The 25,684-nt window shown below is 38.7% G+C and overlaps 1 protein-coding gene and 1 pseudogene across 2 annotated transcripts; one reads left to right on the forward strand and one right to left on the reverse strand.

Moving 5' to 3' along the window:
• Positions 1–1,036: 1,036 nt before the first annotated feature.
• GLYATL2 (glycine-N-acyltransferase like 2) lies at positions 1,037–6,945 on the reverse strand (the record flags this gene model as incomplete). Its single annotated transcript, XM_081100037.1, has 5 exons — positions 1,037–1,445; positions 3,572–3,749; positions 3,844–3,970; positions 5,387–5,494; positions 6,868–6,945. The coding sequence occupies 5 exons, from the start codon at positions 6,943–6,945 to the stop codon at positions 1,037–1,039; spliced, it is 900 nt and encodes a 299-aa protein (XP_080956163.1).
• A 6,048-nt stretch (positions 6,946–12,993) lies between these two features.
• LOC308525269 (protein S100-A10-like) lies at positions 12,994–13,354 on the forward strand (annotated as a pseudogene). Its single transcript has one exon. The product of its transcript is annotated as a protein S100-A10-like (transcript).
• The last annotated feature ends 12,330 nt before the right edge of the window (positions 13,355–25,684 follow it).

The following is a 25,684-nucleotide window of genomic DNA, read 5'->3' on the forward strand; positions in this document are numbered from 1 at the left end:
ATTTTGAAATGAGAAAATTATCCTGTATTACAACCCAAATGGGCCCTAAGTGTAGTCACAGGTGTCCTAGTAAGGAGGAAGGGAGACTTGAATACAGAAACAAAGGCTAAGTAAAGAGGATAAAAGTAGAGGGCCACCTGCCAGGGAATGAGGACAACTTGGAGAAGAGGAGGAAATGGATTCTTCCTTAAGAACCTCCAGAGGAACAGGCCGTGTTGGCACTTTGATTTTTATCCCATAAGACCTATTTTGGATTTCTGACTGCAGAAATGTAAGATAATATTATCTTATATTTTGTTGATTTAAGCCACTAAGTTTGTGGTCATTTGTTACAAAACTAATACAGCATAGATATAAAAATCATCTTGAATATGAAGACACACAACTCAACCTACCAAACCCCTATAATAAAAGCTAGTCAGAAAACCAAACTGGTCGGGGGATAATGGAGGGATAAGAACACATATGTAATACCTTCATCAATAAACAAATTTAAAAAAGAAAAAAAAGAAAAAAGAAGGAAATCAAACTGTCCCATACTTTAATTCAGGAGAATATCTCAAAGGACCCAAAGCACCCAGGACCCAAAGCAATGATACTGAGTGCTTCTGAAAAGTACTTTGGAAAACTTTGTAAGAGGTAGGGGAAGGTACCAGAGGAGACATTTTTCAAGCAGACTTTTTATTTTCAAAGATAGAAGCATGAAAAAACAGGATTCTTTCACAAAAGACATCTTCAAAGAAGAAAATATTGCTTTTAAAGGATTTTCTTGGCACTAATGATTGACATTGGGTGATTTTAATTAGGAAATGTCTGTCACTATCAAGGAAATTATGGCATCCACGGGCCAAGCTTCTAATTTTCTATAAATTGAATGAAGAGGAAAATTAAAATATTACATAAGGATGAGCTTAGGTAATTCATGGACCCCAGATAATTGGATGATTTTTCTTGCACTAATATAGATTACCATGTTAGTGTTTGTGCTGATGTGTTTTCACTGATAAGAAAGGCTCGAAATGGGCAATGGCACCAATCAGCAATATTTCTTGGGGATGCAATTCCACTGATGCCAGCCACAAGGAAGAAACTTAAATCCAAAGCTTCTCAGTGTCTGTATGTAATCTTCTTTATTGTCTGCCACATGAAAATAGAACGGTATTTTTTTCTGAATAAGATACTCTAGCACATGATAACCAATTTGCATCATGTTGCCTTGGCGTCGGTATTTAGGGACAGTATTACCCATTCTTATCTCACAGGACTGTTCCATCACAACCCAAGAGATAGGAACCCCCTCTGGACCCAGCAAGCCAAATCCTGGAAAATGCTGGAGGCAATGTTCAACATATTTCAAGCTCCTCTCATTTTTTCCAAAGTCCCAGTTCTCATTCACAAGCCCTGCATGTGAGGCATCCAAGAAGATGCTTGAAAAGTCTCCTTTCCTGCCAAGAAAAAAAAGAATTTATTCAGCCAATTTTTACCAAACATCAGGATTACAGAGTATGAATATGATACCATTCCTTTTCTTTGGGTCCCACAGCTTAGAGGAGGAAACAGATAAACAAAAAAAAAGTACTGTTTTTATGTCTGCTTCAAAATCTTCCCAAATAATTGAGAGGGAGAAAATCCTAATTACTTTATGATGCAGGAAGCACATCTCAGAAAAAGCCGAAGCAAATGCTCAAGGAGGAATAAAATGAGCTGATGTTCCTAAAATAACAAAGATGTACCCCAGAGCGACCTTTCATGTGGCTGAATTTTCTTTGAAGGTTCACGTGGGAAACACGTGGATTCTGAATTCGACTACACAAAATATCTAAATAGACAAGATAATATTTATTTTAACAGATAATTCAATAAAATGTATGTCGCAGGAAGATGAGAGTAATGGTAATCTTACAGCTGCATGTGTCCCAAGGCCCATCAACAAATGGGAAGTATCAAAAATGCCATTTGAGAAGCATCAATATAGGGGAGATGTTGGATTTTGGGGTGGTGACAAATCCTGATTCTCTCAATAGATAAGTTATCTGAGAGTTAGTGTTCTTATCTGCAAAATCAGAAAAACATCCTCTGTGGCAGGGGAGGTTGGGGCAGGTGGAAGATTTCAAAGAACTTTTAGCCCTCCCCAGAGAGGAAGAGTTTTCAGGAACTTGTCAATTTCAAAGTGGATCTATGTTTGCTCAAGGGTGAGGTCACTGGGCACTAAATCATCTGCACAGGAGCAAGGCTTTCTTTTCGCTTTTTTCTGCGCCTGACCTGATCCTAGTCCTGCTTCCTCAAAGGCCTGGAGCCTTGTCGCCTGCCTCCTCCTGTGGAAGAACCGCATTTGTAAACACAGATAGATAAAAGAAAAATTTAAATATCATTGGCTCTCCCAGCTAAACCAACGGTATGTGTGAGTGGGAATTTATATTTTAGTTATTCTTTTGAATTAGTAATACAGTTATAAAGCATAAATGGATATTAACTGAAAATAATGACTTCTCTCTCTGATCCCCTATGACCCAGTTATCTTCTCTAGAGGCAACTAGTCATACAATGTATTTAGGTAATTTCCTAGAGGTATTCTATGCAATTTTCCATGTGTACATACTGTGATAGCATACGGTATACAATGTTTTGTCCACCTGAATTGCCATTTCTTTTTTTCACTTAGCAATGTATTTTGGAATTCTTATCAATTCATATTGAGCTGCTTCATTCTTGTTAATAGCTGCATATTATTCCAGTGTTTGGGTTATACTTTAATGAATTTATCCATGCCCCTACTGATAAACACTTAGGTAGTTTCAGATGTTATGCTATCACCTATTAAATTCATCAAAGTTTTACCATCGAATTTGGTAATATCTTCACTTAATGTACATATTTTTGTTCCAACCATTTCAATTCTAGGAATCCATCTTTCAGAACTATTTATAAAGCTTGTGCAATGATCTATTTATGAAGATATTTATTACAGAATTTTTGTTATTAGGAAGAACTGGAGATAAATTAAATGTGTGTTAATATGGTAATATATAATTATGTACCTCCCTATTATAGAAATCTATGCAGCTGTCCAAATAAATGCAAGATATCTGTGTGAGCTTACATGAAAGATGTATATAATATATTGGCTGAATGAAAAAAGTAAGCTGCAATACAGTATGTGTGTATGTTATTTTAAAAAATAGGAAAGAAATAACAAAATCACACATAGTACTAAAAGCATAAACACCAATGTTAAGCATATTTACACCTGTATGAAAGATTGTGGAGAATCCATGTAGGCAAACTTTTGTTTTTTATTTTGATTACTTGTATATTTTGTACACCACGCAGCATTTTTTGCAAAAAGTAAAGATTTTTCAGTGCTACCATGAGGTACAGTATTCTGCCAGGTAAAGGACTCATCTGGTGAAGGCACTGCCCATGCTCAGCAAACCAAGTTTCCTTCCTTTACCCATGCAACTATGTACCTCATCATAATTTAGCCTCAAATCTTACATTTCCAAATTTAATCTAACGTGGCAACTGAATGATTCTATCAGGAATTTGGAAAGCAAAAAAAGAGAAATCTCACTTGTTAGCTTCATCCATGTTGAACATTTTAGTTAGCACCAAATTCACATTGCCATCACTTGATGTCTTGAATATCTCTGATATATCTAACGTAAAGAGCGTGGTCTTCGTGTAATCCACCTGCACTGATTTTGAAGCTGAAACTTTTTTTATTGCCTCACCCAAGTTCTCTTGGCAACCTGGAGAGAGGAGAAAGACAGGCTCAGCATCACCCCGTCCATATCGACTGTGAACAAACCAGGGGGTCTTTGCCTATTCACTCAGACCAATTACCTTGGATCTGGAAGGCTTGCTCCCAGTTGATAACCTGGGGGGATGCCAGGACTTCCTCCAAGTTGTCAAAAGCTTTGGTGAAGATGTGGTAAGTGTTGGTATAGTGATCCAGATCATCTTTCATCTCCTGATATAACAAATATCAATCAAATTTACATAGCACTATAATTTACCAAATGTTCTTGCCTATGTCTGGAGTGCTAGAGACATGATGCCCTCTGTTTTTCTGAGAGAGGTGTATAAAATGGCCTTGGAATCCCTTGAATAATAAGTCAGTATTGACACACTGAAGATGTTCCTTTCTTTTCTTTTTTAATTTAAATTCTTTATTGTTTAAAGCATTATGTAAGTCTCCTTTTCCCGCTCTTTGACCTCTCCCCAGCCACCCCGCAGCCCAGCACATGCCCTCACCACCCCTCCTGTCTGTGTCCATTGGTTATGCTCATATGCATGCATACAAGTTGATCTCTCACCCCCTCACTCCCCGCCATGTCTCTATGAAAGATGTTTCCTTTCTGATGGTGTACTGAAGTCAGCTGCCCTTGGGAGGGTAGGTAAGTAGCTCCATTGTCTGGGATGGAAGAGGCATCAGGGTTAGATAAAGATCTAAAACATAGAGTGCCTCTGGTATAGAGAGAAGTATAAGAAACAGGGTTGGTGGGGGTGGGGGGCGGTCAACCCTGAGTCTGTGAGGAGACAATGCTTAAGCTAATTCTGACTCAACACTCTGGGGCTGACATGGCGATTGACACTTGGTGCACATGTGAATAAAGAGGACTTTGAGAAAGATCCATCATCCAGAGCTCAGAGCAGCACCTGGAGTAGAGGGCCAGGTCTGCCCCTGTCTACGTGCTTACTTTCTGCTTCGGACACCCGGGGGGGGGGGGGAGGAGGGAGGGGGGGCGCGGAAGATCCTGGGGGTCACTGCAGGTGATGTGTTCTAACTCACCTAATTACTATGTAAATAGGGGGAAGGTAAAATATCCCTATTCTGAGATGGAAGGAATTCACTACTTATACTACCCAAACCTGGAAGATGGGGAAGACATTCTGATTAAATATACATGATTTATCTGTTGTTTAACAATTCTCTCACATAATAATTTTATCAACTTTATTTTTTATAGTTAAGAGAGCAGCTGTCTTCCCAAGGTCACACATCTAGCCACTTGGCAGGTTTAGATCTCAATCCCAATACTGACTTAAGTATTATTGTATTGTGCTTATTAAGTCATAGAGAAAGACAAACATTTCTAACCACTTCCAGCCATGTTGAGGTGCATGGCTATGATCAGACTCTTAATAGAAAAGAATGCACTAGATGGGATCCTAATGTTATTTACAGAACTGTACTATTAGCTAGTTGGTCTATTCCTATGCCTAATCTCACTGTCTTACCTTCTCCCTCAAACAGCCTTTCAAACCCTATATGAATCAGGGATGCCAAGGTTGTTCTTCCCAGCCACCAGCTTCAGTTCTCTCATTACCACAGAGAGACCATCCAAGCATGACCAGCCTGGTATTCAGTAGCTTGAGCTCTCACCTCTTTCTTAGGTCGAGTAATGACTATCTGATAATCTGGCCAGGCATCCACCAGCACCTCCAGGTTGAATGGATTTTTATTTTTAATGTGAAAAATAGCTCCATATACCTACAAGAGCAACAAAACAAAACAGGAGAGGAAGTTCTTCTTTGAAATAGAGCCTTGGATCTGGTATAGGAAATAAGACCAGGAGTTAGGGAGATTGAACAGGATAGAACCAGGGCTTCCAGAATAGTTCTTTGGACTATTTATTGGAAGATATGCTTCAAAATGGCCCAGTAAGGATCCACAAAAATCCAAGTTAATAGCTGAATCATTAAGAACTGGGACCCTTCCCCTGGCTGGTGTGGCTCAGTAAGTTGAGAATAATCCCAGATATCAAAAGGTTGATGATTCAATTTCTGGTCAGGGTATATGCCTGGTTGCAGGCTCAATCCTTAGTGGGGAGTACGTGAGGGAGGCAACCGATCAATGTTTCTCACATCAGTGTTTCTCTCTCTCTCTCCTTCTCTCTAAAAATCAATAAAAACATATTTTTTAAAAAAACCTGGGTCCCTTGAAATTCATCCATTCATTCATTTTTTTAAACATTCATAGCATTTTTCCCATTTTTTAATTTCATACCATACCATATTACTTATGGGGCATCTATTATATATCAGATGTTTGTCAAGTATAGAGAATTCAAAGAGGAAATAACATGGCTACTGCCTTCAAGTTAAATCTGGAAGGGGAGAGAAATACCTGCTCTAATCATAATGGGACACATGTTCTGATACATGTATGTGTGTGGTGGTGTGGTGTCCCAGGGAGGAAGTGGTGGAAGACTAATAGAAGAAGTAATACTTGAATTGGGCCTTGAGGGATAAGTAAAATTTTTCCCTGGCAAGATAAAGAGAGAAGGATGGCAAGTAAATCCTCGTAGGAGAAAAAGCATTAATGAATTCTTGAAGGTGAAGCAGATTGTATTCTACCTGCAGAACTACCCTCAGTGAGGGGCTCAATAATTGTAATGTGGTATATGACAAGGGAATGTTGGGAGATGGAATAGAAGAGGTTGGGGCATTTTTTAATAAACTTTTGTATACCCAATTAAGGATTGTGGACTTTATTCTATAGACAGAATACTGAACCTCTACTGAAATTTTAAAACAAGGAATGATATGATTATATTTATTCAGAGAGATGACTCTTGCTCACCAAGTTGCAGGTGAAATAGTAATATTGAAAACAGGGAGCTATTGCAATAGCCTGGAGTAAAGAAGTATCTACTAGAGATAGCAATATAGTTAGCTCAAAAGATGTTTAAGAAACTGAAAAAGAGTAAGGTAGGTAAATGGATATAGCTATTAAAATCATCCCTGAAGAAGGAATTTGACTTTAAACTTGGACTTCCATCCACCTGCGAAAGATTCTGAGCCCTGAACCTATCCTCCTTACACCTCAGCCCTGTCTCCCCACATCACCCACTACTCTCTCACCTTATAGGACTCAGGGATGCTCTTTTCCAAGGATTCATACAGAATCTGCAGGTTCTGGGGTTCGTTAATCACAAACATCTTGTATAACACCTCAGCCCCCTTCCCTCAGGAAGGTGATCTAAAGAAATAAACACACAAACAAAAACACCTGGAGAGATGAGACAGGTGTCCAGGGAGAGGAGAAAAGTGAAGCCACCTAGGACACCATACACTGTCAGATGTAAAGGGCTTTAGAAATTACCTAATCCAACCCTTTCATTTTACAAATAAGAAACTAAAGCCCATAGCTGCAACTGGATCTCAGGTCTCCTTGGTGATTTCTCTATAATTCCAAGGTAAGTAACATTAACATATCTGGTGAAACAAATCTCCGAAAGCCCATTTGATTCAAATCAGATCAAGGACCTGAGAGGTGAATGTCTTCAGCTGTTCAGATGCAAATAGAGAATAATGTATCTTTTCAGACATTGTCCCTAGGGATCCTCAAGGCCCCTCCAGGCATTGAGACACATGCTCTAATGTTGCCATAGCATCAGTGGTATTTTTCAGCCATCATGAGAGAATGAGATTTTCTGGAAAAGATTCTGAAGACCATATTGTGTAGTCCCTTTCTTCTAATAAACAAAATTAGAGAAGAGAAAATTGTTGATTAGTAGTGATACTACCCAAGTATAAATTGTCAAAAGTCTAGGAATTATATTCTAGTAACCTTAAAAAAAAGAATAAGCCCTTTTATTCAATAACTAGAGGCCTGGTACATGAAATTCATGCACAGGTAGGGTCCCGAGGCCTGGCCGGTGACCAGGGTCAATCTGTGGAGCAACCGGCAGGGCAATTGGGCTCTACCCCCTCACCAACCCCCAGCCAGCCCCACCCCCTCACTGACCCCAGTCACCGCCCTCTGCAGGGTGGCTGGTGGGGCTATCAGGGGACCCCCACTGGCACATGCCTTGGCTGGCCTGGAGCCTACAGGCTGGGGGCAGCTCCTGCTTTGAGTGTCTGCCCCCTGGTGATCAGTGTACATCATAGCGACCAGTCGTTCCACAGGTCGTTTTGCTGTTTGGTTAATTTTCATATTAGGCTTTTATTATATAGGATTCCCCTTCTAGAAACTCATTCCAGGAAAGGAAATGATATATATCTATAAAGGTATAAACACAAGGTAATCCATTGTAGTATTAGGTTGTGAATTTAGAAATGATCCAACATTCATTATACAGAAATTGCTAAGTTAATGATGGCATATCCAAATAATGGGTTGCCAGGCAGCCACCACAATGCTGTCTTCAAAGTGTATTTAATGACATAGGGAAATTCCATGTTATAAAGTCAAGAAAATATATTGATGTAATCCCAAATTAGTAATATAAAAATGGATAGGGAGCCCAGTCTGCATGGCTCAGTGGTTGAGCATTGACCTATAAATGAGGCCACAGTTTGATTCCCAGTCTGAGCACATGCCAGGGTTATAGGCTCAATCCCCACTGGGCCATTTATTTCCAACCATAAGGCCTTCTCGAAGTAGAATTTTTCTGGATTAACCTGATCCAATAGAAACTCTGTTATGATCCTTCATAAAAATAAGTTGAAGAATATAAATGTTTAACAAGATAAGAGAGGAAGAGGGGCCAACAGAGCAGACTAAGGAAGAATTGTCAAAAAACAGTGTGAAAAATAAGAGCAGTATCTCAGAAGTCAAAATAAGAGGAATTTCATTTAAAGAAGAGAGTGACCAGAGAAGTCAAATGCTGCTGAGAATCTAAGAGAGATGAGCACAAAAATGCCAATGTGTTTTGGAGTTAGGAATTGATTTCTGATTTGGTGAGAGATATGCCATGGAATGATGGAGAAAGAAATCCAGGTTAAGGTGATTGGAGAATAAATGAAATGTAAGAAAATGAAGATAAGTCTTTCAAAGAGCTGCATCAGGAAAGGAAGGAAAAAGGTACGATAGTAAGAAGGAGGGCTGGAAACTGCAGGAGCTTAAAGGAAGGCATTTCTTATTAGATGAGAAAGAGAAGCTTATTGATGTTAACTATAGAAAGCAGGTAAGGTGGACAGAAATTGATGGGCTAATGGACTTAATAAGAGATGGAAAGGGGAAAGAAAAATAGCTAAATCAATGGACCAGGCACTCTTTCAAATCCTTTATGTTTATTAATTCATTCTATCTTCAGTCACACCTCTATGTGTAAGTATTGGGATTAGTTTTGTACAGAAAGAATACCTCTTCTACACAAAGGAAAAAAAATATTTTAGCTTAGGTGTGGATATGGGTATATGTGTGTGAGCACTTTCGAGTAGAAGAAAGAACAGGAAGTTGAAAAGTTATCTCTGAATATCTATTTTATGGAAGAAATAGAATGGAAAATCATCTTTTGGAAGTGAGTAGGGTGAGGGAATGCACCAGATAAACACAGAGAGAAAAAATAGGGTGTTAATGCTAAAAATTAAAGTTTGAATGGCCTCTGATGCTAGTTAGAGAAAATGCAGAGTAGGAATACATAGAGCAATTGCAAGACATAGGGTCAGATGCAGGTGGAAAACCATCATTTGGGAGTTATATTCATCCATCCACATGTATGATCTCAGTACCCCAGAGGCCAGAAGAAGAGAAGAAAAATTGAAATGAAGCAGGGTTAAATTTTTCCAGACTTAGAGCAGCAGATAAGTGGCAAAGTTTTTGAGAATAAAGGAAAGAGACACTTTAACGTAAGTTAAAATTGTGGAATCTAGGAGAAAGGAGAAATTAAGTTAGGATAGGGACTAATCAAGTGGGAAAAGATGAAGAGAACAAAGGATAAAAGCACTTTATGGGATCAAAGAATAGCAATGGTGATAGGTAGGGGGAATGTATTCAGAGAATAGGAGATTGGAATCAGAAATTAGACTATTAGAGGTTAGGATTTTAGAAGTAAATCAGTTCAAGTCAGAGAAATAGTCATGCCCATCCAGTGTTGCTCAGTGGTTGAGCATTGACCCATGAACCAGGAGCTCAAGGTTTGATTCACAGTCAAGGCACTTGTCTGGGTTTCAGGCTAAATCCCCAATAGGGGGCATGCACAAAGCAGCCGATCAGTGATTCTCTCTCATCACTGATGTGTCTATATCTCTTTTCCTCTCTCCCTTCCTCTCTCTGAAATCAATAAAAATATATTTTAAAAAATAGAGATGTCAATAAGGAAATGGGTGTTGTAGGTATCACAGATGTCACCGGGATGTGACAAGAGTTTGATGGAGAGAAATATCTGTGAACCCAGAGCCAAATACATCAATGATTAGAGAGAAATTTGTCAGAGAGAAACAGGAAAGGGTAAAACTTCATCTTAGCCACATGACACTTCATTCAAAGAAGGAAGAGTTTTTCTATGCAAATGGACAAGGGACACTTTAGAACCATGGATTGAAGGCAAGGAGAATGTTGTTTCTTGTCTTTACTCACAGTGTTACTATAGGTCTGGAGGGTGGCAGGGAAAGGCATACACATACCAATACTTTATAATTCAAGGAAAGGATTTGGACATCTTACCAGTTCAAAATAACACATGCTGGCTTTGTAGATTTTTAAAGTACTTTCTGGCTCCAGGGGCCTACAGTGTTTTTAGGAATTAGTTCCCAATATTGGGCTTGGGTCCAAGAGTTTGCAAGGGGAAAAAAATGAATTAACAAATAAAAATTCTTTTTTTTTTCCAGAGGGGAGTGGATTTCTACAATCCCTTATTTTCTTCTTTTTTTACTTTAAGTTATTTTATACCACCCCCCAGAGATAACCATTATTCTGGGGGGTGTTGGTCAGGTTAGGTGGAAAAGGTGAAGGGATTAAGAAGTACAAATTGGTAGTTACAGAATAGTCATGGGAATATAAACACAAATTCTTTTTAAAATTATTTTTCATTATAGTTGATATACAGCATATTAGTTTCAAGTGTACAACATAGTGTTCATATACGTTACAAAATGATCACCACAATAAGTCTAGTAACCACCGTAAATACAAATTCTTTAGAACCAGGATCCTAATTAATAGGAAGGCTGAAAAAGACAAGACACTGCTGTCCAAAACAATCTGCTTACCTGAAGTTTCTTTGTAGACCTGTGTGCACACCACCTTCTGCAGTCACTCAGTGCGGCAATGGAGAAGCTTCTGTGGCTACCACCTTATAGACTCCACCAACCACACTTGAACTGACTCAGGCGTCACTACGCAGCATAGAACTCCAAGAAGAACTAGGTTCCTAATGAGTCAACTGAAGGAACTGTTCGTTGACATGAAGTCAGAGACTTTGTGGAGCAGAGGAAGATAGGGGATGTGTTCTATATTGGAAAACTACTACCATTATAAAATGTTTCCCACTGAACATTTTTATTTATATATCATCACTTGTAGCTGATTGGATACTCCAAAGCAATAAATAATAAGGCATGTGGTGGAGTTGGCAGAAACTGTCCAGCTGCAGAGTTATTTGAATAGTATCATTAGGGCAAACAGAAGACCTGAAAAATTTGATTTCATTTCAAAATGCTGGTCCCAATGCTTTCAATCATATGACCTGGGGGGAAGCCAAGAACTCCTCAGGGAAGTGGACGTTAGCCTGAGAACTGGGCTTTGTACAAGTTATCCCTTTTGTTCTTTAAAATGAATGGAGACAAATAAGGGAAGGGCATTGTAAACATAAAAAAAGAAGAGTTACTGGACAAAAGTTCGGTAGGGATTGGAATTAGTTTTGGAGAGGAACAGAGGTAAATTTTGTCTTTTAAAAGTGTGTTCCAGCCCTAACCGGTTTGGCTCAGTGGATAGACCATCAGCCTGTGGACTCAAGGGTCCCAGGTTCGATTCCAGTCAAGGGCATGTACCTTGGCTGCGGGCACATCCCCAGTAGGGGGTGTGCAGGAGGCAGCTGATGGATGTTTCTCTCTCATCGATGTTTCTAACTCTCTATCCCTCTCCCTTCCTTTCTGTAAAAAAATCAATAAAATATTTTTTTTTTTTAAAAAAGTGTGTTCCTGGAGAGCCAAGATGGCAGCATAAGGTATAAACCTATACGTGCTACCCCCCACAACCACATTAAAACTAAAACTAAAAGACAAAACAGCTACCATCCAGAACCACGGGAAAGCTGGCCAAGTGGAAATTCTACAACTAGAAGGAAAGAAAAAAGCACATTGAGACTGGGTAGGAGGTGTAGAGGCGTGCCTACGTGCTTGCCCGCGAGGCGGGCTCCCACTGGGTGCAGTTTTTTTCAATCAGAAGGGGATACAGGCTCCCAAAAGCACTGAACTCATTTATGGTGAGACTCTGGGGACCCAGACTCCTACAGGGAGAAACTGGACTGTCTTGCAGCGGGTCGGAAAGCAAGGGTGGCTTTCTCGCAGACCTGCTCGCAGGGATCATTGTTACTGCGGGGCCCGGGACTTGGGGATGCAGAGACGCCAAGACTCGGAGACGTGAGGAGTTGTGGAGTCGGCTGACAACAGCCATTGCTGTTTGCTCTGCCCTGGTGATTCACTGAGACCCCGCCCCACTGAAGTTACATCCCTACCCAAGCTGTGGGCAGCAGGGCAAAGGAACTGCCTGCCCTTTTGCAGCCTAACCTAACAAACTGCAGGTGGGTCAGAGAGCTCCAAAACTTCCAAACCCCAACAAAGAGGATAGATCTGCTGATATCGCTGTAGCTCCTGCTGGGTGGACTCACACAGTAGTTGACTTGGAGATCCAGGAGCCAGGGTACTCAGTGGTCAGATACCAGATTTCAACTCCTCATAGGGACACACTCAAGAGGCAGACTCAGTGAGCACCAAAGCCCCACTGAAGCCAATCCTACCCCATAAGGGTGTCTCCAGTACAACAGTTCTTCCATTGTAGACACAGGGGGTCCTTGCAGTCAGCCAAAATGCGGAGACAAAGAAACATGTCACAAATGAAAGAAATGGAGGAAAGCAAACTACTGGACATAGAGTTCAAAACCACAGTTATAAGATTACTCAAGAATCTTCTACAAACCTCCAAGGAACTTAGTGAAACCTTCAAAGATCTTAATGAAAATGCCAAAAAAATGGAAAAGGACCAGTCAGAAATTAAGCATACACTGACTGAAATAAAGAATATTATACAGACTCCTGCACTGGCCGCGCGTCCCAGCAGCCTCCCTGCAGCCGACGATCCTGCCGCGCCTCCCGCCAAGACCTCACCAGAATGCCGTCTCAAATGGAACACGCCATGGAAACCATGATGTTCACGTTTCATAAGTTTGCTGGGGATAAAGGCTAATTAACAAAGGAGGACCTAAGAGTACTCATGGAAAAGGAGTTCCCTGGATTTTTGGAAAATCAAAAAGACCCTCTGGCTGTAGACAAAATAATGAAGGACCTGGACCAGTGCCGAGACGGCAGAGTTGGCTTCCAGAGCTTCTTTTCGCTAATTGCTGGGCTCACCATCGGATGCAATGACTATTTCGTAGTACACATGAAGCAGAAGGGAAGGAAGTGAGCAGTTACTTTGCCCTGATAAGAGTTCTCCCAATGGGTCCCTTAAGGAATATGTGCCCCACAGCTTCCCTCTGTCTAAGAATTTCATGAGCAGATTGGGACTCTTAAAAAAATGTACAAATAAAATCCCACCCCCATTGAACAAGAGAAAGAAAAGCCAATAAAGCCAGATAAGCTTTTTTTTTTTTTTTTAAAGAATATTATACAGACTCCCAACAGCAGACTAGAGGATCCCAAGAATCAAGTCAAAGATCTGAAATACAAGAAAGCAAAAAACACACATCCTGAAAAGCAAAAAGAAAAAAGAATCCAAAAATATGAAGATAGTGTAAGGAGTCTCTGGGGCAATTTCAAACATACCAACATCCGAATTATGGGGGTGCCAGAAGAAGAGAAAAAGCAAGATACTGAAAGCCTATTAGAAGAATCATGACAGAAAACTTCCCCCACCTGTTGAAAGAAATAGACTTACAAGTCCAGGAAGCAAAGCGAACCCTAAATAAGAGGAATCCAAAGAGGACTACACCAAGACACATCATAATTAAAATGCCAAGAGCAAAAGACAAAGAGAGAATCTTAAAAGCAGCAAAAGAAAAACAGTTAGTTACCTACAAGGGAGTACCCATACGACTGTTACCTGATTTCTCAACAGAAACCATGCAGGCCAGAAGGGAGTGGCAAGAAATATTCAAAGTGATGAACAGCAAGAACCTACAACCAAGATTACTCTACCCAGCAAAGCTATCATGTAGAATTGAAGGTCAGATAAAGAGCTTCACAGACAAGAAAAAGCTAAAGGAGTTCATCACCACCAAACCATGATTATATGAAATGCTGAAGGATATTCTTTAAGAAGAGGAAGAAGAAGAAAATGGAAAAGATAAAAATTATGAACAACAAAGTGATAACAAATAAATATCTATCAACAAGTGAATCTAAAAATTAAGTCAGAATAAACTGGTGAATATAATAGAAACAGGGGCATAGAAAGGGAGTGGACTGACAATTCTTGGGGGAAGGGAGTGTGAGGGGTGTGGGAAAAGATTGGACAAAAATCTTACACCTATGGATGAGGACAGTGGCGGGGGGTAAGGGCATGGGGTGGGGTGGGAACCAGGTGGAGGGGAGCTATGGGGGGGGGGAGGAAAGAGGAACATCTGTAATAATCTGAACAATAAAGATTTATTTAAAAAATAAAAATAAAAGTGTGTTCCTCACACCATCCCTATCAAGATCTTCTGGGCTGACTTGTTAGAAATACAGGAACTTCTCCAAATCACCTGAATCAGGGTCTTCCAGAATGCTTTGGAATCTGTATTTTACAAAAAGCTACCTAAAAGTATCAGATTTACATTAACATTTTGGAGATGTTATGCAGAGAAAGGAGAAAAGAAGCTATAAAAATTTTACCCACTTTCTAAAATAGTGTAGCGCAACATCACAAATTTTAATCATTCATGAAATTATAAAGCAAGAGTTATTTTCACACAAATAAGAAAAACAATGTTGAAAGAGAATTAGTCTTCCCAGTTTCACAAAACTAGCCAGCAGCAGTACCTCAATCAAACGCCAAAGACCAGGTTCTTTTAATGACACCATGATTCTTCAGTGAGTGGTCCCCTACCCATGGCCATTATATCTTCTTACAAACCTGCTTCATTCACTTCAAATGACATATTCAAAACCACCTATGATGATTTAGTACTATGTATATGCTTGTTAGGTAAGGCATTGGGTCTTACAATCTTAGTAATTCCATCTTTTTGAACCAAAAATGGTTCACACTGTGGGGAAACATGGGACTTGGTTGGAAAGTCTGTAAGGAGGGTTCTCCAAAAGGTCAGGGTCCTCTAGGGAGGCCTCAGCTACAAGTGATGACAGCTCCTGCTTTGACTTTTTCAAACAAGTCTGAGCACCCCGGGTGTTTACTTAGACATGTCCTTGCTTAAAGGACACTACAGACACATGTGTCTTCTGAAGTATGCTTACTCTGCTGATAGTATCTAATAGTTCATTTTAGTTCAAGCGGTTGCTACAATAAAAGCCTAAGGAGACAGGCAAACAGGGCTATTTGCTCCTATAGCCAAGCAGTCCCTTAGCCCCTCTTTCACAGAAACATGTGTCAGAGTAATCCATTCATCCATCGCTCAGGGTCTGCCTGACAGTCCTGGCATCACACAATCTATCAAAGAAATTTTACAGATTGGTAATTTTATGTGATTAATTTGTTCACAAAATTGTATGTAGTTATATTATCTGTTATTTTATCCTCCTTTTTTTAAAATGTTGGTCTATTCCTTCCAGTAAGTACATAATTTTTACACAGTTGAGATCATACTGTGCATAGTTAAGATGATGCAATTTTGTATCCCACAGTAAGTATTACATAAGTAATTTATCAAGCCATCAGAAAATTTTATAAATACAGTTCATAATGGTTGTACAATTGAATTGCACATCTCAGAAAGAATTTCATTCCATGAAATTTGGACTTTCCTAGAAGCTCCAGTTACCTAGGAGACATAATTACTAAGGTAAGTTTCCTTAACACACCCTCTTACTTCTATAGAACTGTATGAATGGTCACATTTTTTTTCTAATCACTTATTGCACCAAATATTCCTGCCCCAAGTGAAATCACTTTTATGACTCATGCCTTTATGTAACTTGGACATTTTGGTATTTTCTCATGCAAATTGTCAGTCTTTTGTAGACAAAAAGGTTGAAAATAGAAAAGGGAGGGAAGCTGGATGGTAAAGTAGTATCCTAAAAGATCTTGTCTTTGAGACATTGCAGGGACAATTATATTAGTCAGAGTAGATACCTCGACATTTCAGTGACTTAGCACAATAAAACTTTACTCTTGCCTATATCACTCTCCACAGTCCTATCAGGATGCAAGCTTTTCCCATATTGTAGTTCTATCCTCCTCTGAGACCTCAGAGTTCTCTCCAATTCAGCTCATGGTAAAAGAGAGCAAGGGCCCATCACTGAAATGGGGCTATCATTTCACTAAAAATCCACTAACCACAATTCAGTGGGCCATACTTAACTGCAAATGAGACTGGGCAATGAGGTCTAACTGTGGTCTAAAGAAAAAGAGAGAGAGAATGCATATATTGGTGACCACAAACAGAACCTGCTATAATGAGGGAAAAGGAGGAAATCTGAAAGTGAAGAAGGAAGCCTGATGGAGGTGGCGACCAACATCTTCCAAATCTTAATATCAGAAATGAATTGGTATATGGATGGAAAACCAAACTCTCTCTCTCTCTCTCTCTCTCTCAAAACATGTTCTCTACAACACACTTCAATTAACCTATCTTAGGAAACTGTAAAAAAAAAAACTACAATTGATCCTTGAACAAAACAGATTCAAATTGCACCAGTCCACTTATATGAAAAATTTTTTCAATATATGCCAGGAGATGGTTTGACTTTAAGTGGTGGGCACATGATACAATATAAAGATCATATATCATGGAAATGTACACTTGAAAACTATATGATCCTGTTACCTAATGTCACCCCCATAAATTTAATAAAAAATAAACATATTGGAAAATTGGGGGGAGATTTATAACAATTTGAAAAAATGTTATTAAGTAGCAATAAACCAGGCACAATCTAACTATTGACATAATGTTTTATTTGATCCTCACAACCACACTGTGAGGTAAACATGACTATATTTGCATGTTATATATGAGGAAATTGAGATTCAGCTAGATTAAGTAGCTTGCTCAAGATCACTTAGGATGGAAATAGCTGAGCCAGGACTCAAAACCTATGTAATCCGGTTACATAGGTTTTAAGGCTCCAAAATCTTTGCCTAAAGCCTCCAACCGAAATAAGAAGACAAACACCATTTGGCTTCAGATGGCCATCAGCTATTTGAGACCATATTATCTGCCAGTTTCCTCATTTATGTGGTGGCCTGAATTTCCAGAAAGACCACAAAAGGTAGAGGCAGGTAAATAAATACTTAGAGATAGTTTGTTCAACTTGTTCCTATTGAAAACGAATTCTGAAAGGTATAAAACACTATTTGATTCAAAAGGTGAGAAAAATTTTAAAAATTGTTTTAAATCAAGCTAGTTTAGAATAAATGTAGTCCACAATGCTCTGGGTTCAGTATCTCTGGGAGATCAGCAAATAAACTGAAAGGAACTTGGACGACAGGCTGCTGCATCCACCCTTCTCCTGCAAGTTTCCTCTGCTTGCCATTGGTAGAAAGACAATAAAATAATTGTTAAAACCGGGAGCATTAGGGGATTGGACCTGGGTTCCAGTCTAGGTTCTGCAATTTATAATCTACGTATTATTGAATGACCAATTTAACCTCCCATAGCCTCAGTTGACAAAACTACCACATTTAAACAATAATACTGTCTAACTCATAGAGTTGTTGCCAGCATGAAACAAGATAACACATGAGATGCACCAAGTACACTCTCTGGAACCTATTGCATGTTTTGAAAGTCTTATTTTTTATGATTCTGTCTCTATTTTGCTTGGTAGTTCAGTTTGTTTATTAAATTCAACATGTACGTGAAATCATATGGTACTTGTCTTTCTCTGACTGCTTTATTTCACTTTGATAGAGAGCAAGAAGACTGCCCTAGTGGTGGGTGTAGGATGGTAGAGGGATTGAGAAAAAAAAAAAAAAAAAAAGAGAGAGAACTCATGGGACATGGACAATAGTATGGTGATTGCGGGGGGTGTAAGAGATGGAAGAGGGCATAGAGGGGATAAATGGCGATGGAAAAAATAAAATAAGCTTATAGTTCATACCAAAAAAACAGAAAAAGAAAAAAGAAAGTATTATTTCTCTGCCATGATGTCAGTGTTCTGGTACTTATTGTTTTATATGGAGTCCCAGCATCCATCCCCTTTTCCTAATAATGTCACATTCTTATTCAAGAACATGATTTATTCCTCTGAGTCCCTGGTATGAAGGGAAGATGAGCCAACCAGACACTTTCACTGGGGATGTTGAATCCTGAGTGGGTTATGCAAGGCCAATAGGGTGCGGATGACCAAAGGGTTGCTTCTAGGACACTGCTGGTCCACTTTTTGCTGCTTGGGCCTCCAGAACTTTCCATAGTCACTCTCTGTTTCCAAAGCTAGTTTTGTCTCTTCCACCACAATGCATTCCTTTTAACTTTCATCAGCCAGGGAGTTGCTTGCAACCAATAATCCTAACTGATACAGTGTCTTTATATGATGGCAGTAGGTTTGATAGTCATTCATTTGTTATTCCATTTATTTATTCACGTACCCAAGGATTCCATTCACTTAGTCATTTATTGAAACCCAGTTTTCTGCCTTTTAACTAGCTATATGACTTTAGGAAAAGTAACCTAGGTCTCAGACTCTTTAGCTGTAAAATGTGGACAATTATACCAACCATGCAAAGTTGTTGGCAGGATTTCAGGTCACATAGATGTATATAGTTATACTGCTTTGACAAATAGTATTAACCTGGAGCATACATGTGTGGGAGAGATATGGCTTTCATTAGAAAAGTAATGCAATTTTTAAAAAATGAATGATTAGTTTCTGGTTCTCCAAAATAAGACAATAAAGTAAAGTATTTTCCTCCTCTCTATCTTATCAAAAATCAAACCTGGAAAGACTGTCTTCCCTTTTGCTTATGCCACTGAGGCCATGTGAGTTGTTGTTCTAATGAACAAAAGGGGATATGACAAGGAGGACACCCTTTCAGTGGTCTAATACAGTAAGAGAGAAGAGGAGAGGAAAGAGTCTAGTTGTAAGATCTATGTTTGTTCCCCTAAATGTTTCTGCTTTAGAGAAGGAACAGCAGGTGCGGGAAGGGGAAGGGTAATACTACGGTGAGAGATTCCTGTCTCCTCTATCCCACTTGGTAACTTGGAGAAGGTCTCATTGTGGAATTCCTTGTACAGCCTTGGGGTGCAGACCATCAAAATGTACTTGGTGCATCGTAATCGGAGGGAGAACTTGAAGTTAATTATATCCAGGCAAAAGAGGCCTCTGACCTCTGACCTGGGCACCATATTTCAGAGGGACCAGTATATGACAAACATTCACAAAAACAAATTCATTCAATAACACACAAGCTCCTCCACCACTGGGGATCCAGTTCTCTGTGCTAACATGGTATAACCTATCACCTTAAACAATTGTCCTTATGACTCACACTGTTCAGGCTTCAGGGAAATGCTGTTCCACATTTTAAAATGAAAGCCTACCATCAAAATACCATGAAGGTTTGTAGGTGGTGCCATCACTGACACATTGTAAGAAAAAAGAGAAATTACCTAACCTGCCAAATCCGCTCAGGTAGCCTGAATGCAATGCATTATTGCATAAGCTTCATGTGTCTATTTTCTCCGTGTTCCAAGTCATAGATCTGGAGGTTCCAATAATAAAGTAAATAAGAAACATTTTATGATATTACATAATTAATATTGCAACAGTCACATACAAGAAATAAAGAACATTTGGTGATGTTTAGTAATTAATATTGCTCTGTAATTGTATCCATGTAGGTGTAGAAAGAACATGCTTGAAATGTGACATCAATTATTTATATACTTTTAAGGATCTATAGTAGTTGTTACTTTAAAAGATGGTAAAATAGCAAGATATGTGATTGTACTTTGGAATATCTCTACAATACTAATTTTATCTTATATAACCCACCTTATTACAATGTCTGATATATATATGGTTTATTCCTAAATTTATATGTTACTTTAAGAAATTTAATATCAGTCGTTACTGTCTCAGCAGAGTGAAGTTTCTCCAAATTTAAATTAATCAAACTCAAACTAAGAACTAAAATGATTCAAGAAAGTCTATTTTATTTATCAATAATGTCAAAAGGATGCAAATTAGGTGAAAATTGTTTATAAAAGCATATTTTGTAATTATTATCAAGTGAAAGCAAGGAAAATGAATTTTATTAAATAAATACATTAACAATGTATAAATTACATAGATCCTTATTTTATCTTTTTTTTTAAAATATCACTAGTCCATCACACAGAACACCCAAATATATTCAATATAACTAAATCCAGGCAGCTTTGATACATGGTCAGCTTTTAATCACATTGAAACCCTAGGGTTTCCTTTGTTGTGTGGTTATACAAATATATTTGTCAAGATAAGAGCATAACAATTACTTATAGTTTCATAACAAATTTTAGCCTATAAATATTTAAGTCTTCATCTGTACCCTTGCACTGGGTCCTGCCAATGTGGAGACAGACCTGCTTGAAGCTCTTACCCACCCCAGCAGTTTTCAGTTTTCATGTGGTGAGGATACTGAGTTGACTGGGACAGGAGTAGTATAGTCTCAGAGATAAGAGGGGCCAAGGAAGGAAACGACAGAAACTACAGGATCTGCCACTAGGGGGCTGGCTTAGGGTACATCATGTCCTTAAAAGGAAGGTAGCCAATATTACCAAGGAGTATTGGGTGATTCAAATGATAACGCTCCAGTACTCCTTCTATTAATGCCAGGAGGGCAAGAAGCTATCAGGTACATAGGGTCTCAAAAAGCCATAGGACTTCCAGCCAAAATAAACTCTGAGTCACATCTCCTGCCATAAAGTTGAATGAGCTACTCTCTTCCTCATACACTCACAGGATGTCCTGTAAAATTTGAGGAAGAGGTAAAAAAAAAAAAATCTGGGAAAGTGAATATCACCTACAGGATCTATTTAAATAGAGTAAAGATAAATAGAGCATTTTTAACTCACATAGTGGGTAGTTGTTGGAAGCTACCTATTGTCTTCACTATCAGAAAAGTGTAAACAAGGAGCCCAGAATGCTGATGAACCTTGAGCTCTGTCAAGGGCCAAAGCTATGCACCAATTGTTTGGTCAAGACAATGGTGGCTCAAGCAATTTCTTGACCCAATAGTATCAAAGTAAATCTTTACTAATATTTACTGATCTTTAAGATAGTCTGTCTGTCACGCCCTAACCAGTTTGGCTCAGTGGATAGAGCATTGGCCTGCGAACTGAAGGGTCCCAGGTTCGATTCCGGTCAAGGGCATGTACCTTGGTTGCAGGCACATCCCTAGTAGGGAGTGTGCAAGAGGCAGCTGATCGATGTTTCTCTCATTGATGTTTCTAACTCTCTATCCCTCTTCCTTCCTCTCTGCAAAAAATCAATAAAATATATTAAAAAAAAAAAAAGATAGTCTGTCTGTTATCAGAATTGCCAGCCTAAGGGCAATATGTGTATCCAAAATTGAATAAAAGGTTGGCAGGGCCTGGGCACCAGTGAAGTCCTTCCCCTAACATTGGACACTCTGCCTGGCCACCAATTTCCAAATTATTATTTCTTGTCTTGTCTCGTCATTTGCCCACAGCCCTTCTCCAGATCCCAAACCCTAAGCCACACAGGACATGGCATCTCACAGGTAGTCAAGAAGAAGAAAAGAAAAATCATATAGAAAATAAAAAAGCCACAAAATATTATGTAGGAATCAGAAAAAAAAATACTTGAAAAGGCTATACCACCTGAAGAAAGCCTTTTATTACCATGATATATTCAAAGAGATATTTCAACCTGCGTATCAACTATGCTCTCAATCATGACAAAAAAATATAATAACTCAAAAAAGTCTGGAGGAAACACAAAATTTTTCAGCAGTAACTTAGGGCTTAGAAATTTTGCACATGCATTAAGATTTCTTGGGTTAAGGCAGCCGAAACTTTTTTTTTCCATGTAAAGAAAAGGGAAATATTTTAGAAGGAATCTCTGAGTTCGAAAGGAAATTCAGAACATAAGGACAGCCAGCCCAATCAATTGTGCAATTCCAGCCTGTAAAATCTGCCATGATAAACCCAAGATATGCTTTCCCTGGATTTCCTCTCAACCTCATCCTCCATGACTTTATTTCCCCTTTCTAGACTCTCTTTCTCTACTAGTCCAGAAACTTCCATCTCCCATCCTCACACAGGTACACCCAGAATCCTACTTCAAATCCCTCAGATCTAGCATCTATTTGGCCCAGCTCAGACTAAGTGTTCATCCTCTGTCCAGGTAATAGCCGCCAGAGTGGCAGGGAAACGTGGTACAAAGCACCATTGCTACCAGGCTGAGCAAAGTTGTGGCTGAAAGTGGTCACTGCAGGAGGAGAGTGTGGAAAGCCCATAAATACCCCAAGTCCCCCAAAAGTTATACCCTATTCTACAGTGCATGCTTTCTCCTGCTTTCTGTTTCTATGCTCTTCTGTATAGTTTGGTGACTAAGCGCATGGAATTAGAGCCGGATTTTCAGGTTTGACTTCTGGCTCGTTTACTGATTGGACTGTAATTTTGGGCAAGGAACATAATCCCTTTGTGTCTTGATGATCTGATTCACTCTAAGTAAAGAGCCGGCAGCATTAGTAGCCATTTCCTTATTTGTAGGTGATAAAAGTACCTACCGCATTTAGGGACTAAGATTTAAAATATGAAAAGCAATTTACAACAGTGTCTGCCATACTGTCAGTGCATGATAAACATTAGCTGTCATTTTTATGGATTATCTCTAATGGGTTAGTATGTCGATTAAATTAATAGCTTAAAATATTACTTTGTCTCTCACCATAGACTGCATCAAACATGAAGCATAAAACATTTATTAAACTAAATTCAAGACTGCCCAGATATAGTAAGGTATAGAACATAGCCTAACTATAAAGAAAATTAAAATTTTTAGATAAAAGACTACAGTCTTCTATATTAAATTAAATAAAGTTTATCAGAGACAGATAAGTATCACATGATCTCACTCATATGTGGAATCTAATGAACAAAATAAACTGAAGAACAAAATAGATCCAGAGACACCCAGAGACATAGAAGCATGGAACAGACTGTTGAATCTCAGAGGGAAGGTGAGGATGGGTGGGTGAATGGAAGAGACCAACCAAAGACCTCTCATGGACACAGACAATAGTGTGGTGAAGGCCTGGGGTCGGGGGTGGGAGGCAGGGGCCTGCTAGAAGGGGTCAGTGGGGGGAAAGGGGTGATTTATTTAATACTTTAAACAACAAAGATTTTTTTAAATGAAGTTTAAAAAGTAAAAGTGGTATCTTCCAAAGGTGTTAGCCAACAACATTAAGACACTTTGAATTCTGTGGGAAGAATAGAACTGGGTGTGAGGGAAAAGAAGATAATGAGTGACCAGTCCTTCCTACAAGGAAGATAACTTTAGAGAAATATGCCTAGGACAAAGTTCAGGGGGCTCTGTGGAAATCAGTCTGGGCTTTGACTCAAGAAAAGCAATGGATGGGGAGTGTGACTGTTTGAGTAAGAGGGTTTATATGTGATGCCACCAATGACATAATGGTAAACATGCAATCACTTCCCTGCTCTATTTACTCATATCCTTGCATGTTGAAACTCTTCAATGTTCTAATCCAATCTTACTGTGTTACAGCTGAGCAAGCTGAGGAGAAATGGTGAGAAGGCACCTTACACAAAGGGTCCTGCCAGTGTGAGTCACTGAGCTCGTTGCCCATGGCCATGTCACATGTCAGTGGCTGAGTTCAGAGGCACAGCCAAGAGTGAATGTCTGAAGGTGTGAGCACAGGGTTGTAACCAGGCAGGGGTGGTAGGGCAAAGGAAATGGAGTCAGCAGAATTGGCTGGTTGAGAGATCAGCAGATAAAAAAAAAAAAAAAAAGCCACTCTGTCTACCTTTTCTGCATGTGCCATCGCCTTGTTTTTCACACCATATTCCCTAATACTTTGATGACATTTCAACATAGTTTTATTACATATCAGGGCATCACAAAATTTAAAAATATTGGTAAAACTATAAGCCAATATCCTATGAATATAGATGCAGAAATCCTCAATAAAGCACTAGCAAGTTGGTCCAGCAACATATTAAACAAGTTATATATCATAACCAAATGTAAGTTATCCCAGGAACACAGGGGTGTTTTAATGTACAAAAATCAATCAATGTAATACTCCACCTTAACAGAATGAAGAAAAAAAATGATCATCTAAATTGATGCAGAAAATATATTTAACAAATCTAACACTGTTTCATGATTTTTTTAAAAAAAAGCACTCAACAAATTAGAAATAGAAGGGAACTTCTTCAAAAAAAATAAGAGGCTTTTTTAAAAAACCTACAGTTTACATCATACTCAATGGTGAAAAAAAATGAAAGTTTCCCCCTAAGATCAGTAACAAGATAAAAATGCCTCTTTTCACACTGTACTAGAATCCCAGTCAGAGCATTAGGGAAGATAAAAATAAAAGGCATTTAAATTGGGAAGAAAGAAGTAAAACTATCTCTATTTGCAGGTAACATAATTCTACATACAGAAAATCTCAAAGAATCCACAAAAAAAGATACTAAGGCTCTAAAGTAAGTCCAGCAAAGTTGCAGGATATAAGAGCAATGCACACACACAATTACAGTTCTATACACTAGCAATGAATTATCCAGAAAGGAAATTAAGAAAACCTTTCATTTACAATAGCATCAAAAGAAATAAAATATTTAGAAATAAATTTAACCAAGTAGATGCAAGTCTTGTACAGTGAAAACTACAAAACATTACTGAAAGAAAATTTAAGAAACATATATAAATGAAAAGACAACCTTTTTTTCATGGATTGGAAGACTAATATTGGTAAATGGTGATACTACTCAAAATGATTTATAGATTCTGCTGAAACCGGTTTGGCTCAGTGGATAGAGCGTTGGCCTGCGGACTGAAGGGTCCCGGGTTCGATTCCGGTCAAGGGCATGTACCTGGGTTGCGGGCATATCCCCAGTAGGAGATGTGTGGGAGGCAGCTGATCGATGTTTCTCTCTCATCGATGTTTCTAACTCTCTATCTCTCTCCCTTCCTCTCTGTAAAAAATCAATAAAATATATTTTTAAAAAATGATTTATAGATTCAATGTAATCCGTATCAAAAACTCAATGACAGTTTTTATTAGAAATGGAAAAGCTGATCTTAAAATCCATGTGGAATTGCAAGAGTCTCCAAATAGCCAAAACAATATTGAAAAAGAAGAATCAAGTAGGAGGACTTACACTTTTATTTCGAAGTTTATTGTAAAGCAGTTTACTATAATCAATATGATATGCTATTGCAGTGATGGCGAACCTTTTGAGCTTGGCGTGTCAGCATTTTGAAAAACCCTAACTTAACTCTGCTGCCATGTCACATATAGAAATTTTTTGATATTTGCAACCATAGTAAAACAAAGATTTATATTTTTGATATTTATTTTATATATTTAAATGCCATTTAACAAAGAAAAATCAACCAAAAAAATGAGTTTGCGTGTCACCTCTGACATGCGTGTCATAGA

This window comes from Myotis nattereri (genome assembly GCF_964212035.1).
Source record: "Myotis nattereri genome assembly, chromosome: 9".
Lineage (NCBI taxonomy): Eukaryota > Metazoa > Chordata > Mammalia > Chiroptera > Vespertilionidae > Myotis > Myotis nattereri.